Source organism: Fusarium oxysporum, chromosome 4, assembly GCF_000149955.1.
Source record: "Fusarium oxysporum f. sp. lycopersici 4287 chromosome 4, whole genome shotgun sequence".
NCBI lineage: Eukaryota > Fungi > Ascomycota > Sordariomycetes > Hypocreales > Nectriaceae > Fusarium > Fusarium oxysporum.
In genome coordinates, this window is record NC_030989.1 from 3,749,503 (window position 1) to 3,765,238 (window position 15,736).

The following is a 15,736-nucleotide window of genomic DNA, read 5'->3' on the forward strand; positions in this document are numbered from 1 at the left end:
TTCAGAGTGTCCCAAAACAATAACTGATGTCGGATCAGGGAGATGGCTCTCTCGAGTTGCGCGTTGGGGGTCAGAGTAAAGCGACAAGATGTAGCGAACAGCTTCATTGAGATATTCGGCTTGGTCGAGTAGCGTCTGGCCATGAAATGCTGTGATATCCTCGTTGAAATCCACGGTAAAGAAGTCTAGACTCCGGATGCCGGCATCAAGAGCGCCATGATCGTGCTGAAGGTTATTGTGAAAGTAATTTGCTGCTTCGGCAGCGATTGGACGGACCTGCTTATAGCTGCCTGCGTTTCCGGGGATGAACAAGACAGGGATGCCCAGAAGCTATCAACGTGCGAGTTTAGTTGCCAAACGAACGAGATGCTGGGCGAAAGACGCTTCGACGTACCTTGTCCGGTGGCTCTATGCCTTGTTCTCGATACAGATACAACGAATACTTGGTTGCAAAGCGTGTATGTTCCGTATCAAACTCGGTGAAGCGCACATATGATGGGCGCATGTACGACATCCGGCAACCCTTTGGATCGAGTTGACTGGTCACAAGAGACCTTAGGATACTGATAAGGATGACGATACCCAATGCAGAAGTGAGCAAGACAACGATGGAGAAGCGTGGACGGGGTATGCGTCGATTCGGCGACGGAGACTGCGTCGGTGTCCTAGCCAGAGCCATGTCGGGGGTGGATGGTGCTGCAAGAGAGGTGGGCTTCAGGGCGGTCGTTTGACGAGGCTCTTCGCGAGGCTGGCCGTTTCTGCCATTGCGATCGTTGGAGGGCTTCCAATTGAGACTACTCGGTCTTCGAGCTCGTGCGGATGATGTGCGCGTTTTCGAATTAGGATCGGGGTCGGGAATATCGGAGTCGAGGGAGGATTCGTCACCGTCATCGGCCGACCCGGAGGAGCGCCTCTTCATGGAGAAGGCGCGTTAAGACTCGCCGCGAGCCTGAACCGAGGGGAGACAGAAATGAATATCGAGAGATGTTTACTGTCCAAGAGTCGAGGAGGATCGCGGCGATCTTTAGGTTGATTGGGGACAACTTCGGTAAAACGAGGTCAGACCAAGGCTGAGGTCAAGGTCGAGGTTAGAGGTGGAAGCTAAGATTAAAGATCAAGGACGAACGAGCCAACGACGCTTGCAATATTCGCTTGGCTAGGACGGACAGGTTCGGTAGGTAGAGCACCACGAGAGAAACCCAGCAGGGGTTTTATTTTAGTGAGGGTCGGTGAAGGCGCGATTGGAGATTTCGTAACAGCAGAAGACCCGTTTGCGACAAGATGCAACCGGGGGTTGTGGTGGTTTGACCACTTTCTAGACTCTCCAACATGGATCCAATGCGAGGTAGCGAACGAATATTCGTCCAAGCTTTCGCAACGACGAATACAATTAAAGAGAAACAGCGAGAACGACAGTGGCTGCAGCTAATTTTGAATTATTAGCGAACGAACAATTTGATTGAAAGCAACATGAATGTTCACAATAAGTTAAGGTAGGTAGGTAAGTACAGAGTACTATGCCGCATGCCGATTCCCAGTCCCTTCTGAACCCAATGAATGTGGGTGGGAAATTGGATGGATGTCGATGGCTTCTCCCACTCATCAGCCGAGTCGGAACCACTAAAACGTTGTGTGTCCCCTTTTTTTCCCCTTCCATGGAGGGTTGGCTTTTAAGCGCCACACATTTGGAGAAGCCTGCGCCATTAGCGGGAGAAACCCCAACAAGAAGCCATGGATGGAAATTGACAGGGAATTGGTCATCAATCACCTCGTCGTCTTGTCACTCACTGCCTCGTGGCAGGGATTTCCTGCAGGCATTTAATTACAGGCTCGTCAAACGTTTTCTGAAGGATCATTTGTGAAGCCAAGCTAGTATATCTACGGATACGGCTGCTCGTGTTTTGAAATTATTATTTTTACAGCCGGTTACTACTGAGTCTGATGGGCAAAAATCATTATATCTCGACCAGCCTTTCGATTAATGCTCATAAATGGACTTGGATAGCGTCACAGTCACTTCATCCACCCTTTGCGCTGAGAGGCTGCTTGGCCTTCAAGATAAGAGCCAACTGCGTCACTCCAAATGCACGACAGTTCACAAAGTTCCCTAGCTCCGCAGCCTACCGCCAACGCCTTGTCCTCTTTAGTCCGGCGTTAGGCTGCAAGTAGTGCCTCACCAAGCCCGTCTTCCGTCTTGGCCAGTGATAGCTTCCTTGGACTCGGACCAAAGCTTGGAAAAATAAACTTGACATGTCTTGCCCATCGAAACTGGGACGGAGAATCGGTACGTGCGGGTTCTTGTTCGTGGAGCCGCATCTTAAGTGGTTTTTATAGTACCTAAGGTAACGTAACTAAGCCTTCTCCGTCTGGACTCAGTAGCTCCACAACCTATGTCTTGTAAGTTACAGATAAACGCTTAGTTGACTGTCAATATCGGAAGGCTGGGAACACAATTCTTATCTCCTTGCGTCATTGCTATCGAAACCGAAAGCCTCAAGGCGCAACTCAGGCGAGGCTGTCTGATGCAGGCAGATCCAAGACCAGGAGACCTCAATCCAAAGTCCCCTATCGTTGTCCTTTATCTTCTTTCTGATAGCGCGAGTCTCACTATAAGTACGGAACTACAAATTCATAGCTGTATTTCGTATCTTTGTTCCTGAATCAGTCTGAAGCTATCTCGGAGCGGGATTTTGGAAATGCAGTGTCACCCTCTCCCTGCAGGCACATGACGAAAAAGAAATCTCATAGGTCGAAGCTTCCGTCTGACACAAAATCGTCTCGTTGAGTGCATCTAGGTATTTGGTCCTGTTTATAGCATAGCTAGGTACCTTAGATGAACTCACGGGATTGGCAACCCGTTATAGGCATATGTGATAACTGAGGGAGCATCTTTCCATGAGCGGTTAGGTGGGTCCTCCATCCATGTAAGAGCTTCATCCGACTTGTATTCATTCACATAGCACCTCATGATGAAAGATAGACGGAGCAGATGAGTACTTGAGTCTGATTTCAATTTTTTATCTGCATATCTACAAAAGAAAAGAAAGCTACGGTCTTGTCACAGCCTTCAAATGGTGCCGCAATCATAATCGCATTGAGGTCTCATCGCCCTTGGCTACGTTGTTGGTATCGTGTTCGAGGTCCTGCGTGAACCTCTGTATAAAAAGGTCCACATGGCAACTATAAAACAGATCGATGGACGCACGGTACATGACATATTCACAATCGCTCATATCATTATACTAACTTTCCCAGGTTCATCAGATCCAGTCCGGCCAGGTTATAGTCGACCTTTGCTCTGTTGTCAAAGAACTGGTTGAGAACAGCATCGATGCTGGGGCAACAAGCATAGGTAGGCATCCGATCGTTCCGATTGAACAATCCGTCGGCAGCAATAACTGGAGTATTCTGACTGACCTTCTAACAGATGTTCGTTTCAAAAACCAAGGACTTGATCTCATCGAGGTGGCTGATAATGGGTCTGGTATCGCCCCTGCCAACTATCCATCAGTGGCTCTCAAGCACCATACGTCAAAGCTCTCTTCATACTCGGATATAGCTACGTTAGAGACATTTGGTTTCCGGGGTGAAGCATTAGCCTCATTGTGTGCTTTGTCAATTGTGAGCATCACGACTTGCCAGCAGGGCGAAGCTCCTAAGGGGACCAAGCTCAGCTTCGAGCCATCAGGAGCCCTCAAAGGAACTGCAGTTGTGGCAGCTTCAAAAGGCACAACCGTTTCAGTTGAGCGTCTCTTCCACAACTTGCCTGTTCGTCGGCGTGAGCTTGAGCGAAACATAAAGCGAGAGTGGAATAAGGTCATCGCCCTCCTTGGACAATACGCTTGTATTCAAACCAGTCTCAAATTCTCCGTGTCTCAGCAACCTACCAAAGGGAAAAGGATTCACTTATTTTCGACCAAGGGTAATCCGACGACAAGAGAAAACATCATCAATATCTTTGGTGCAAAGACGATGACGGTCCTTGTACCCCTCGATTTGACTCTAGAAATGCATCCTTCCACAGGCGGTCCAGCTTTGCAAATTGACCAAAAACATAAATCAAGCTCTAGGGATGTCCGTGTCGTGGGGCATGTTTCCCGGCCTTCTCATGGTGATGGACGCCAAACTCCAGATCGCCAGATGTTCTTTGTGAATGGGAGGCCATGTGGCTTGCCCCAATTCGCAAAGGCATTTAACGAGGTTTACAAGGCTTACAACAGCTCACAAGCTCCTTTTATTCTAGCGGATATTCAGCTCGATACCCATATGTACGACGTCAATGTTAGTCCAGACAAGAGGAGTATATTGTTGCATGATCAAAACCAACTGCTCGATAACCTACGCACTTCCCTGACAGCCCTTTTCGACTCGCAAGACTACTCAGTTCCGACCTCTCAGCTTTTGCCCTTTAAGAACCGCACTGAGAAGCAGTCAACCACTAACACGCCCTTCAAGCCATTATCGATCACTCCTCAGAAGCCCCTGGATGATTCCCAGCCTGAAGTCGAATCAGATGAAGACAGTGACGAGAGCAGCCCCGTTGCCAAGGTGCCACTTGGCGCCGTAAGGAGGGTTGGCGGGTCAAAATCATTAGAGAAAAACATTAGTAGTCAACATCTGATCAGTGGATGGGTAGAGAGGGGGTCAACGTCGCGGCCAAAAGACCGAGGCACCACAGCATCAACTTTCGCACAGAATCAAAGTCCATCCGTACGTCCTTCTACGAGGCGAGAAGAGCCGAGTCTCTTTATCGGGAGTCCCTCGCTCTCTTCAGACAGTGATGAAAATGATGCTGGGAAGCCACTCCCTGTGCGGGATTTCAACAAGCAACTGAAGGTAAACAGTGTCACGAAGACTGGCTCTTCTCCCACCAAGAAGAAGTCATCAGAATTGCTTGAGAATGAACCCCAGATTCCTGCTACGAAACCACTGAGGCGTGGACAGGGCGGGAGCTCACACACTAGCCCAGTGAAAACGCCACGGGAAAAGGCAACATCAGAGGCCGCTACGATAGTCATTGGTAACGAGATCATACAGGATGCTGCGAGTACTCCTGATCGCCATGCGGATAATGTGGCTGTTTCTGAGGATGAAATGGAGGTTGACAATCCAAAGCCGTCTTTCGGAAGCCGCTTGACACAGATATACGCAGCTGGCAGCGGCGCGACAAATAGGAAGATATCTTTTCGTAAGGAGCAAGCGGGCGAGGGTTCTGATGGTGGGGAAATCTCCGATTCTGAAGGCACAGATACAAACACCGACAGTGACACATTCAACGCGAACAAGGATGGGAAAGCTGTCAGTGAACCAGCTATTCCGGTCGCTGGGAGCGATAGACCAGGCAAGCAGACGGAAACAAATGACTTGTCTGATATTACGCCCTTCACATTTGCGGAGGAACCTGCCACAACTGATCATAAGACTCAATCTCTCAAGTCTAGTGTACGGAAGAAAGAGTCTACAGCCCAACTACTACAACACCTACGAACGGACGAGAGTCTCATAAAGCTGGGGCTGGACTCATGGAGGAACAGCCTCAGTCCAAGTCAAGACTCTACGACTGTCGATGATGAAGTGACAGATCTTGCGGCAGCCAATGCGGAAGAGAAATTGTCACTTACTATAGCTCGCAAGGACTTTCTAAAAATGAAGATAGTTGGGCAATTCAACATGGGTTTCATCATCGCAACACGTCCTGCGAGCACCGGGTCGGAGGAAGACCTGGAGGTAGCTCAGAAGAATGAGTTGTTTATCATTGACCAACATGCGACAGACGAGAAGTATAACTTTGAGAGGTTGCAAGAGATTCAGACAGTACAGTCTCAACGACTAGTCCACCCGAAAAGGCTAGAGCTGACAGCACTGGAAGAAGAAATTGTGTTACAAAATATCCCTGCCATTGAGGCTAACGGGTTCAAGGTCCATGTCGACATGACTGGAGATGAACCCGTGGGCTCAAGGTGTGAAGTGCTGGCGCTTCCCATGAGTCGTGAGGTGACCTTTTCGATCACTGACCTTGAAGAGCTAATAGCATTGCTTGGTGAGGAATCGTCCGAGTCGAAACATATACCCCGTCCCTCCAAAGTGAGGAAGATGTTTGCATCGAGGGCATGTCGCAGCAGCGTCATGATTGGGAAGGCTTTGACGCATGGGCAAATGGAGACGCTTGTGCGGCATATGGCAGAGTTGGACAAGCCTTGGAACTGCCCGCATGGCCGTCCAACAATGAGGCATCTTTGTCAATTGGACTCGTGGGATGCGAAGGGGTGGAGGGACGACAACTTACAGGGTCCATCGGTATCTTGGCGAGCGTACTTGAATGGCGAATAGTACTGTTCAGTAGCGGTCAGATGTGGGAGAAATTCATGATTTGAGACTTTTGTATTATCAAACACCAAAACTACCTAATAAACTACATATCCGGATATCTTGCCATGTCCCCAAACCTTATCCTTGCCAAACATTCGAACTTTGACGCATCCTGCATTAAAAATCATGAACAAACACTCAAACACATATTCCCGTAGTCTCATCTCCTTACCGCGAGGGGGTTACGCCCATCAAGAAAAGAATACCGGTTCCCTGCTGCTCGGCCTTCTTCTACCATCTTACCACTAACATTACGTCGTCCATATGCCGTAGAAGTGTTCTGACTGTAATCATTACCTGTGGAGACCTTGCGATTGTCGCTGCCAATCATAATAGGGGGAGTTGCACTCTGAAGTTCTCCATATGATCTCGCATAAAACTCAGACTCTGGTTGAATAGAGCTCTGACGGTTGCGGGGAGCCAAAGCTGGCTTCTCATCAGCGATATCCCTGCTCGCACTGACACGTCTCGCGTTTGTGCTGATATCGGTCAATGAGTTCTTGAACGGGAAGAAGGGTGTCTTGGCGCGAGGAGGGGATTTGCGTTCTTGCTGTGCAGCAGGGGGGTTCAGGCGAAGGGGATGAGGACGAAGCTCATCACCATTAACGCCAAGGTCGTAAGATGGGTTGTTTTCATCACCATATTCGGAATCAGAATCGTCATGAGCGTATCGTTGAGCCAATGCCTCATATGACTTGTTCTCGCGGTTTGCAGCACTTGTCTTTGCCGCTTCCATTTCACGGTTTCGTTGATTCGTTCGAGAGATGAGTGAGTCGGTAGGCATCCAGGTCTCTGTGAATCTAGCCGGGCGAGGTTGACTATGCCTGTTGTAGCTGCTAGATGGGCGAGATCCTGCCTGGTCGTCGAGGGGAATCTCGCTATAGGCATCGTGGTAAATTGAACGGGTAGCAGTAGTTCGTGTGGTGGCCCTTGAAGCAGCCGAATCGCGACGCTCACGACGAGGGCTTCCAGGGCCTCTCTGGTACTGTGGAGGTGGCGGGAACTTGGTGCGGGAGTCTCGAGTTCCAATTGTCGTGCTCGATCCGTTGCGGGTATGGGTGAAAGGAATGGCGCGCGGTGCTTCAATGCCGTCATGAATACCTTCTTGAGGCACGAGAGATTCCCGGCGAGCGCTTCGGGGCGTCGACAGGCGGGCATCACTGTCCATGGTGCTAGCAGTCATCACCGACGACTTGTTCCTCTTGTGCATTGGTCGAGCAGTCAAGTGACTCTCGAGAGGGTTCATATCAGGAGGCATCAGGCTGATCTTGCGGAACATGAAGCCCAGCCAACCAGCAATCGCTAAGCTGATGAGATGAAGACCACCGGCTGCAACGAAGGTGTAGAAAAGAACAGGCTTGAAGGTATTCATGAGCGACTGGTCCGAGAGGCGGGTGATCCAGGCTTCACTCTTGGTGCGCACTGATAGGGCACCAAAGGCGTAGAGAGGGGCGACACCAAGGTCGGTGACGCCGCAAAAGAGCTGATAGGATGCAGAAGATGCAGGCGATCGTCCTGCGGCGTCACGGGAGAGATGGTAGATTCCGTAGATGCAGTGTAATATCACGACGCCAGGCTACATCATGAGTCAGTTACAGCTTGCAAACATTGTGAGAGGGTAGGTTCTTACGGTAATTCTCATAACCCAGCCCTCCAGACTGGGCACCTTGTCAATCAGGATCATCAGCGCAAGTAGTCCAAGAGCTGATACCAGCTGCAATACGCGCAGCCCGGACTGAACATGACGGAGCCATTTGATGAATCTCTTACTGCGCGGGCTCATAGAAGCATACTCGTTAGTCCTATAGGTAAGAACCTTGTGCATACTGAGGAATAGTTAGCATTGAGATCCGGCGCTGAGACAATGCCATAGCACTCACTCAGGATGTCTGTTGAAAGACACAAGCGGTCCATCGGGCTTCTTTCGCTGCTTGGGAGGTTCCCAGCTTGCTCTTGTGACAGCCTTGGGATCAAACTTGGGCTCCGGGAAGCGCGAGTCGCTGTGGACGGCGCTGTAAAGGAAAGGCGCTTGCGACGGAGCCATGTCTGTAGTCGCAGCGCGATGCGCTTGAAGTTGCGCGATAGTAAATTGTTGGCTGTATTGTGCGCCTCGTGCTGGAATGAAGACAATAAGATATGAGCGGGGAATGAACGTTTGTTAAATCACGCACGACAGGCGAGTGGTTATAATGGGATTGTTATCCGAGAAACTGGGGAGCCGAGAGAGGGTCTTGGATTTGGGGTTGAGAACAATGGTGTCGTATGTCTCTGACGAAACTTGTGTACATGGGGCGGGCCGCGTTGGCACAGCAACGTGACGTCTGCCGCATTCTGCAAGCCGACGCCGCATCGGAGGTCGGACCCTGGCCAAGACCGGTCGGTGATAGACCCGTTATTCCTTGAATGGATAAAGAGTCACTTCTCAGTCGTTCTCTGACCAAGGTACAACATCGAAACATCATCACCAGCCGTGAATGATGATGTGCTCAATAGCACGGCGCTTCCGTCGCCTCGATACAGTGCCTCGGGTTTCTAGTGTAATTTCTGGTCGATGTTTCTCCTCTGCGCTTCAGCAAAGTTCTCGATCTCCGGATGCGCCATTTCGCATGGCAGTAGTAGGATCTGGACCGGCCGGGTTCTATACTGCCTACCGAGTAATGGGGAAAGTGCCAGGAGTGAAAGTGGATATGTATGAGAGTCTTCCCGTACCGTTCGGTTTGGTTCGTCATGGCGTTGCTCCAGATCATCCAGAGGTCAAGGTTGGTTACCCTATAGAACAACTAGTAGACTAGAATACTCACATAACAATAGAATTGCCAAGATAAATTTGATGAAATTGCATCACAGCCCAATTTCACATTCATTGGTAATGTTTCAATTGGTCATCCTGGCAACTCTTCGAAGCATTGCACAATAGAGTTGCATAACCTCATGCAGCACTATGATGCTGTTCTTTTCGCATATGGAGCATCCGAAGACAAAAAACTCGGTATCCCGGGCGAATCGACCCTCAGCGGTATTCACTCAGCGCGTGAAGTTGTAGGATGGTACAACGGTCTGCCTGGATGTTCAGGCTTAGACCTGGACCTCTCACAAGCCGAGGAAGCTGTGGTCATCGGCCAAGGAAACGTTGCTCTCGATGTTGCACGGATGCTTTTGGAAGACATTGACGTTCTCAGAAAAACAGATATTACAGAGAAGGCGCTTGAGACGCTGTCCAAAAGCAGGGTTAAGAGAGTCCATGTAGTAGGAAGAAGAGGGCCGATGCAGGTAGGTCTCACTATTGATGGCTTAATTATCACAGCTCTGACAGATGCCAGGCTTCATTCACCATCAAAGAGGTGCGGGAACTCATGAAACTAAGAGACGTAGGGTTTTTACCCTTCAATCGATCACTCGTTCCCGAGGATCTGAAGTCTTTGCCACGTGCCTCAAAACGACTCATGGAAGTGCTGGTGAAGGGCTCATCAACCCCCCACGAGACAGCTTCCAAGTCATGGTCTTTGGATAGCTGTTTCTCACCAAAGCATTTTCTTGGAAACCAGGATGCACCCTCCAAGGTGGCAAGTACTGAATTCGACATTACAGAACTCGCAGCACCATTTGACCCCAAGTCATCTGTCAAAGCCACTGGCAAGACCACTATCCTGCCATCTGATGTTGTCTTCCGCTCGGTTGGATACAAATCCGTAGCTCTGCCTGGGTTTGCTGAAATCGGTATTCAATTTGACGATCGTCGCGGCGTTGTCGACAACGATGGCCTTGGTAGAGTGACGAGGATGGTTTCTGATACGCATGCTGGAGGTGCTCACAATGAGAGGGTCCCCGGAGTATACTGCGCCGGTTGGGTCAAGAACGGTCCGACCGGAGTGATCGCATCTACTATGCAGGACGCCTTCACGACGGGTGATGCGATTGTTCACGACTGGCTATCAGGCGGTCGCTTTCTCAACGCTTCAAATCATGACAGTGTGACAGGGTGGGAGGGCCTGAGACACGATGCTGGGCCATCAACATGTCGAGCCGTTGCGTGGGACGACTGGAGGCAGATTGACCGCGCAGAACGAGAGCGTGGGCAAAAGAATGGAAAAGAGAGAGAAAAGTTCACGAGCACGGATGAAATGTTGACTGTCCTGGAATGATACCAGAGACGGGCACTTTAACTGTTTGTATATTACATCACTCTGTACTTCGCACCCTGTACATCTAGATGCTTAGGAGCTCTTGACCTTCTCAGTCAGCTCAGGTACCTTTTCGAATAAGTCACCAACCAGACCGACATCGGCAACCTGGAAGATGGGAGCATCGGGATCCTTGTTAATCGCAGCAATGACCTTACTATCCTTCATACCTGCAAGATGCTGAATCGCACCCGAGATGCCCACGGCCATGTACAACTGAGGAGCAACAACCTTGCCTGTTTGACCCACCTGCAGACTGTTATCGGCATAGCCACTGTCAACAGCAGCACGAGAAGCACCGACAGCAGCACCAAGGGCATCAGCGAGGGGAAGCATGACCTTGTCGAACTCCTCCTTGGACTTGAGACCACGCCCTCCGGACACGACGCGGCTTGCAGTCGAAAGATCAGGACGGTCTGACTTGGCCAAATCTTCCGACACCCACTCAGTAGGTGACTCGGGCTTGGAGTCAACTCCATCCTCGACGGTGGCGGAACCTCCCTCTAGGGGACCAGCAGCGAAGGCAGTTCCTCGAATAGTGATGACCTTGACAGAGTCTGAAGACTCAACGGTGGCGATCGCATTACCGGCGTAGATGGGACGGACGAATGTGTTCTCGTTCTCAATTGCTGTGATATCTGAGATCTGCTGCGAATCGAGCAGAGCGGCCACTCGAGGCATGACACTCTTGCCGAATGCAGTGTGGCCTGCGATGACGTGTGTGTAACCGCCTTTCTTGATATTCTCAACCAAGAGGGGAGCATAGCTCTCGGGGAGACCCTTGATGGAGAGTCAGTGTTGCGCGCGTGTAATTGGGTTCATGGACCTTTCCACCAACCTTCTCATATGCACTGTTATCGACAGCAATAATCTTTTCGACGCCCTCAGCTTTGGCAATCTCCTCAGCCACAGGCTTGATGTTGTTGCCAGCGATAAAGCCGTGTACTGGTCCACCCAACTTCTTCGCAGCTGTGAAGGCGCTCAACGAGCTGTGGTTGAGTACACCATCCTTCTGTTCGAGGATTGCCAATGTGGATTGCAGGCGCTGCCGTTGTGCGCCGAGGCTGTAGGCGTGCGCGCGCGCCATGAGGCCAGTGGCCCTCTGTGCCAGCACTCGTTTCGCGGTCGGAAGCATCGTGAGGGTGTGATTGATTTGTGGTGATGGCAATTCAACTGCCCTCTCCAGGTCCAAGAGTGAGTGATGTAGGTGAGGTAGGTTAAGTCGGCGACGGTTGTTAACGGCCCGAGGTCGAGGCCGCTTGCTCTACCGCCGCCATCGGCCAGACCGGGAACCGACGGCATGTGGACTAAAATGCCGAATCGGCTCAAGTGATATCCATTCACATGACAGCTTGAGTATCATAAAACAGCTACATTGAGCTGTCTCCAAACTTAAGGAGATATTTGGGTCTCTATATATTATGCTTTATTCTGTTGATCTGAGACTAAGTTTGTCCTACTGCGTAGGTATCATGGTATCGTAACGATAACCGCTAAAGGCTGGATCTCAGTCTGCATCTAAATGTTTGAGAACTGCGTTGACAAGCTCACGACTAAACCAATTGACGAGTACAATCTCATCGGGAAACCTGAAACAGCACATATAGAAAACAGTTGTAGCCTATATAAACAGAAAGCATCTGAACTATCAATCGTTGGCATCTGGATCTCGTTAATAGATTAGCTACTACGGAGCGGGTCAGTGCACAATGCTTAGCTAACACTGATACCACGTGATGCAGCTCGTTCCCCCTGGAACTGCGCGTCCAAATGTCACGAAGCTGAGGCCAGTCACTTCGCGCCAAAATTTCTCCAAGACGCGACCCATTTCATCGCCAGACTCCATCAACATCACGACGCTAGCGACATCGAATTCCCGACGACGTACGAACAATCATCTCTCTGATTCGTGATAATTCTGTTCGCCAAATATCGCACAATAATCTGATTGTGCGCGCTCGATTGATTCGCCGTCCTGAACTACCGTTCGCGGTCTGATCGCGGTAACCATAAAGATGGACGACTCTGCTACCTATGGCTCGCCCGGCAACGGTGCCTCGCCCAACAGCAACCCTATCCTCGCTCAGCCTCCCCTGCAGCCAGAGTCAGGTGCAGGCGACAGCGAAGGTATGTGCGCATTGCGATTGCTGCTCCCTCGATTAAACATGTCACTCACGGGAAATAGACATCCAGATGTCCGAGGGATTGGCTACTGAGTCAAACATCAAACAGGATAGTACAACTCCTGCGCCAGGTAACCAGACTATTTGAAATACGATGGAATATTTACTGAGACATCCAGCTCGAGGCGATGAGGAGATGAACGATGCGCCCGCTGATGATGCCAAGACGAAGGAGGATGGAGCGGCCGCTACAGATGGTCAAGAATCCAAGTCAAAGGAGGTTGTTGAGTCGGCTGCTCGCGACCATCTCATCGCGCAGACTCACGCGATTGTCCTTCCCAGCTACAGTACCTGGTTCGACATGAATGCTATTCACGAAATCGAGCGTAAAGCCATGGCCGAGTTCTTCAACAACCGTAACCGAAGCAAAACACCAGCTGTCTACAAGGATTACCGCGATTTTATGATAAACACATATCGCCTCAACCCTGTTGAATATCTGACAGTCACAGCCTGCCGCAGGAACTTGGCTGGTGATGTTTGCGCCATTATGCGCGTCCACGCCTTCTTGGAGCAATGGGGCTTGATCAACTATCAGGTAAGGTGCTTTGTCAACGACATTTTTAGGTTTTCTGACATCCAATAGGTTGACGCCGAGCAACGCCCATCACACGTTGGACCACCCTTCACTGGCCATTTCAAGATCATATGCGATACTCCCCGAGGCCTCCAGGCGTGGCAACCTTCTGCCGACCCTGTGGTTCTGGAAGGCAAGAAGAGCCAAGATACCGACCAAAAGGCTGCTGCTGCCGCTCCCGCTAAAGGGGAGCAGAACCTCGAAATTGGACGAAACATTTACGAAGCCAATGCTAAGAACACCCTCATTAGCAAGACTGAGGGCAAGACCAACGGTGAGACGCCAGCCACCAATGGCGCAACTGGTGCCGATGATGCCACCAAGGCCCCCATCGCCAAGGTCCATTGCCACCAGTGCGGCAATGATTGCACTCGGATATACTATCACAGCAACCATACAGATGCCAACCCCAAGGCCAAATATGACCTTTGCCCTAACTGCTTCACTGAGGGTCGCCTGCCTGCCAACCATAACAGCAACATGTATGTGAAGATGGAGAACCCCACCTACACATCGACCTTGGACCGCGATGCTCCATGGACGGATGCCGAGATTCTGCGACTCCTTGAAGGCCTCGAGCGATTCGACGACGATTGGGGTGAGATTGCAGAGCATGTTGGTACCCGTACACGGGAAGAGTGTGTTCTCCAATTCCTTCAGCTGGACATTGAGGAGAAGTATTTGGACTCTGAGGCTCCCATCAGTGCCCCGACTGGCCTGTCTATGCTTGGCCCTCAACAAGGACAGCTTCCCTTCAGCCAAGTTGATAACCCTGTGATGTCTGTCGTCGGTTTCCTTGCTAGCTTGGCAGACCCAGCCAGTACGGCAGCGGCCGCAAGCAAATCTGCCGAAGAACTCAAGCGCAAGCTCCGCAAACAGCTCGACGGCGACAAAGCCGATGATGATTCCCAGGCCAACGGTGACAGCAAAGCCAAGAGTGATTCTATGGATATCGACCTCCGACAAGAGACCACGACGACTACAACCACAACTACGACGACCACCACAAAGACCAACGCGCTCGCATCCATTCCTCTAGCTTCGATAGGTGCTAGGGCTGCCGGATTTGCATCTCATGAAGAACGCGAGATGACTCGCCTGGTTTCCGCTGCTTCAAATGTGACACTACAAAAACTTGAATTGAAGCTCAAGTATTTCGACGAGATGGAGGCCGTCCTACGTGCGGAGCGACGAGAGCTTGAACGGGCAAGACAGCAACTGTTCCTCGATCGATTGACCTTCCGACGTAGAGTTCGAGAAGTACAAGAGGGCCTGAAGGCTGCCGCGGCTGTTGGAGGCGAACAAGGCGTACGACTTGCACAAGAAGCTATGAGCGAAGGAGACCGGTTGAGCTTCCAGGCTGTCCCAGGCGCGCAGGCCGTCCCACCTCCCAGCAGTGATGGCCAAATTAAGAGCTACGAGGCGTGAAGGACGGAATTGAGACTGGATAGCATGAGCTCTAATTAGGGGAAAGCACTGTTTGGACACTTGGAATCAAAGTCACGGCGTCTGGTTGGTACAAGGAATTGAAGTGCCGGGATCATCACCGATCTCAACCTGTGTCACTTTCTGTCACTTAATATGAGCTGCGTCTGCACGATGCTGGTTAAAATGTGACGGATGATATTGAAGCACATCCTTCTTGAGGGTCTCTACAACCATTGACCAGAGACATCTTGGGAGATTCTTCAGAAAGCAACTTGGCCATTGATGGACACAAGGCCTGCAAGTTAATCTAGTCTTCTGCGGAGGGTGTACTAGTACATGGTATAGATGTTTTGGTGGTTTTGTCGCAGCAGAAATTATTTGGTCAATGAACGGTTGGGTTGTAAATTGGCGAATTGGAATGTTTTATGTTAGCTGTTATGCTCTCTGCCTATGGATTTTTCTCATTGTGTAATCCATTACTGTCAGATTGTACTATGTATGTTGAGTTTTGCAGTTTGCAATGATTGACCAAGGTAGTTCATATTGTGTGTGTGCCAGATCACATCAATGATCGGGCAAACGGGGAAGAGACGGTATATACAGTGTAAGAGACCAAGTTCGCAATACTCCGTATGACGATTTGAGGGCTTGGAAGATGGCAATGGACCAAGGGAACAGGTAACATCAAATGGAGATGAGCTCTCTCCACTTCCCCACGAATAAGGAAAACTGGGGTAGATTCAGGCTTTGACGTAGTGTCTTCTTATGGCGTAGTGGTGTAAATTGGTGGATTACTTGTGAAGAATGACCGAAGGCATGTGAGCACTTTAAACAGAGCAGAGTAAGCTGACTATGATAGGGAAATGCTTCGACTTTGTCCAACCCTTGTAGTTGAAACAGAAGATACCTACTTAGTCAAGTTGGAGTAGTTATTTCCCCAGAAGAGGCTCAAGTGATTGCCTCGGAGACGGTGGATCTAGAGATGCATGATTGGCTGG

At 50.4% G+C, this 15,736-nt stretch overlaps 6 protein-coding genes across 9 annotated transcripts; 3 read left to right on the forward strand and 3 right to left on the reverse strand.

The window, feature by feature from the left end:
• Nucleotides 1-3: 3 nt before the first annotated feature.
• On the reverse strand, nucleotides 4-1,611 carry FOXG_18769 (uncharacterized protein). Its single transcript, XM_018398908.1, has 2 exons — nucleotides 395-1,611; nucleotides 4-330 (listed from the first exon to the last, which is right to left on the reverse strand). The coding sequence occupies exon 1, from the start codon at nucleotides 1,601-1,603 to the stop codon at nucleotides 1,391-1,393; it is 213 nt and encodes a 70-aa protein (XP_018238797.1). The 5' UTR covers nucleotides 1,604-1,611; the 3' UTR covers nucleotides 4-330; nucleotides 395-1,390.
• A 1,293-nt stretch (nucleotides 1,612-2,904) lies between these two features.
• FOXG_04204 (DNA mismatch repair protein PMS2) lies at nucleotides 2,905-7,885 on the forward strand. Its single transcript, XM_018382140.1, has 3 exons — nucleotides 2,905-3,206; nucleotides 3,256-3,352; nucleotides 3,428-7,885. The coding sequence occupies exons 1-3, from the start codon at nucleotides 3,174-3,176 to the stop codon at nucleotides 6,328-6,330; spliced, it is 3,033 nt and encodes a 1,010-aa protein (XP_018238798.1). The 5' UTR covers nucleotides 2,905-3,173; the 3' UTR covers nucleotides 6,331-7,885.
• FOXG_04205 (uncharacterized protein) lies at nucleotides 3,430-9,183 on the reverse strand. 3 transcript variants are annotated; one of them, XM_018382142.1, is made up of 4 exons: nucleotides 8,541-8,603; nucleotides 8,250-8,484; nucleotides 8,000-8,195; nucleotides 6,369-7,945 (listed from the first exon to the last, which is right to left on the reverse strand). In XM_018382142.1, exons 2-4 carry the CDS (start codon nucleotides 8,411-8,413, stop codon nucleotides 6,530-6,532), a joined length of 1,776 nt encoding a protein of 591 aa, XP_018238800.1. In that variant the 5' UTR covers nucleotides 8,414-8,484; nucleotides 8,541-8,603; the 3' UTR covers nucleotides 6,369-6,529. The 3 variants fall into 3 exon arrangements, with proteins under 3 accessions (XP_018238799.1, XP_018238800.1, XP_018238801.1); XM_018382143.1 differs by having other exon boundaries at nucleotides 8,000-8,035; nucleotides 8,140-8,195; nucleotides 8,250-8,603; XM_018382141.1 differs by having other exon boundaries at nucleotides 3,430-7,945; nucleotides 8,250-9,183.
• On the forward strand, nucleotides 8,752-11,154 carry FOXG_04206 (ferredoxin-NADP+ reductase). Of its 2 annotated transcripts, XM_018382144.1 has the most exons (3): nucleotides 8,752-9,128; nucleotides 9,181-9,639; nucleotides 9,690-11,154. In XM_018382144.1, the coding sequence occupies exons 1-3, from the start codon at nucleotides 8,844-8,846 to the stop codon at nucleotides 10,509-10,511; spliced, it is 1,566 nt and encodes a 521-aa protein (XP_018238802.1). In that variant the 5' UTR covers nucleotides 8,752-8,843; the 3' UTR covers nucleotides 10,512-11,154. The 2 variants fall into 2 exon arrangements, with proteins under 2 accessions (XP_018238802.1, XP_018238803.1); XM_018382145.1 differs by having other exon boundaries at nucleotides 8,752-9,639.
• On the reverse strand, nucleotides 9,901-11,845 carry FOXG_04207 (electron transfer flavoprotein alpha subunit). The gene is made up of 2 exons (XM_018382146.1): nucleotides 11,389-11,845; nucleotides 9,901-11,330 (listed from the first exon to the last, which is right to left on the reverse strand). The coding sequence occupies exons 1-2, from the start codon at nucleotides 11,683-11,685 to the stop codon at nucleotides 10,584-10,586; spliced, it is 1,044 nt and encodes a 347-aa protein (XP_018238804.1). The 5' UTR covers nucleotides 11,686-11,845; the 3' UTR covers nucleotides 9,901-10,583.
• A 65-nt stretch (nucleotides 11,846-11,910) lies between these two features.
• Nucleotides 11,911-15,632, forward strand: FOXG_04208 (uncharacterized protein). The gene is made up of 4 exons (XM_018382147.1): nucleotides 11,911-12,677; nucleotides 12,736-12,804; nucleotides 12,853-13,271; nucleotides 13,320-15,632. Exons 1-4 carry the CDS (start codon nucleotides 12,566-12,568, stop codon nucleotides 14,736-14,738), a joined length of 2,019 nt encoding a protein of 672 aa, XP_018238805.1. The 5' UTR covers nucleotides 11,911-12,565; the 3' UTR covers nucleotides 14,739-15,632.
• The last annotated feature ends 104 nt before the right edge of the window (nucleotides 15,633-15,736 follow it).

Excerpts from the sequence above, each read along its gene's own strand:
- FOXG_18769 (XM_018398908.1), bottom strand. The coding sequence starts at position 1,603 with ATGAGTGGGAGAAGCCATCGACATCCATCCAATTTCCCACCCACATTC.
- FOXG_04207 (XM_018382146.1), bottom strand. The coding sequence starts at position 11,685 with ATGCTTCCGACCGCGAAACGAGTGCTGGCACAGAGGGCCACTGGCCTC. Across the intron at positions 11,331-11,388 it reads ATAACAGTGCATATGAGAAG|GGTCTCCCCGAGAGCTATGC; the intron begins GTTGGTGGAAAG and ends CTCTCCATCAAG.
- FOXG_04204 (XM_018382140.1), top strand. The coding sequence starts at position 3,174 with ATGGCAACTATAAAACAGATCGATGGACGCACG. Across the intron at positions 3,207-3,255 it reads AACAGATCGATGGACGCACG|GTTCATCAGATCCAGTCCGG; the intron begins GTACATGACATA and ends TAACTTTCCCAG. Across the intron at positions 3,353-3,427 it reads TGCTGGGGCAACAAGCATAG|ATGTTCGTTTCAAAAACCAA; the intron begins GTAGGCATCCGA and ends ACCTTCTAACAG.
- FOXG_04205 (XM_018382141.1), bottom strand. The coding sequence starts at position 8,413 with ATGGCTCCGTCGCAAGCGCCTTTCCTTTACAGCGCCGTCCACAGCGAC. Across the intron at positions 8,196-8,249 it reads TCTTTCAACAGACATCCTGA|TATGCACAAGGTTCTTACCT; the intron begins GTGAGTGCTATG and ends ACTATTCCTCAG. Across the intron at positions 7,946-7,999 it reads GCTGGGTTATGAGAATTACC|CCTGGCGTCGTGATATTACA; the intron begins GTAAGAACCTAC and ends CTCATGATGTAG.
- FOXG_04208 (XM_018382147.1), top strand. The coding sequence starts at position 12,566 with ATGGACGACTCTGCTACCTATGGCTCGCCCGGCAACGGTGCCTCGCCC. Across the intron at positions 12,678-12,735 it reads AGGTGCAGGCGACAGCGAAG|ACATCCAGATGTCCGAGGGA; the intron begins GTATGTGCGCAT and ends CACGGGAAATAG. Across the intron at positions 12,805-12,852 it reads TAGTACAACTCCTGCGCCAG|CTCGAGGCGATGAGGAGATG; the intron begins GTAACCAGACTA and ends TGAGACATCCAG.
- FOXG_04206 (XM_018382144.1), top strand. The coding sequence starts at position 8,844 with ATGATGATGTGCTCAATAGCACGGCGCTTCCGTCGCCTCGATACAGTG. Across the intron at positions 9,129-9,180 it reads CAGATCATCCAGAGGTCAAG|AATTGCCAAGATAAATTTGA; the intron begins GTTGGTTACCCT and ends ACATAACAATAG. Across the intron at positions 9,640-9,689 it reads GAAGAAGAGGGCCGATGCAG|GCTTCATTCACCATCAAAGA; the intron begins GTAGGTCTCACT and ends GACAGATGCCAG.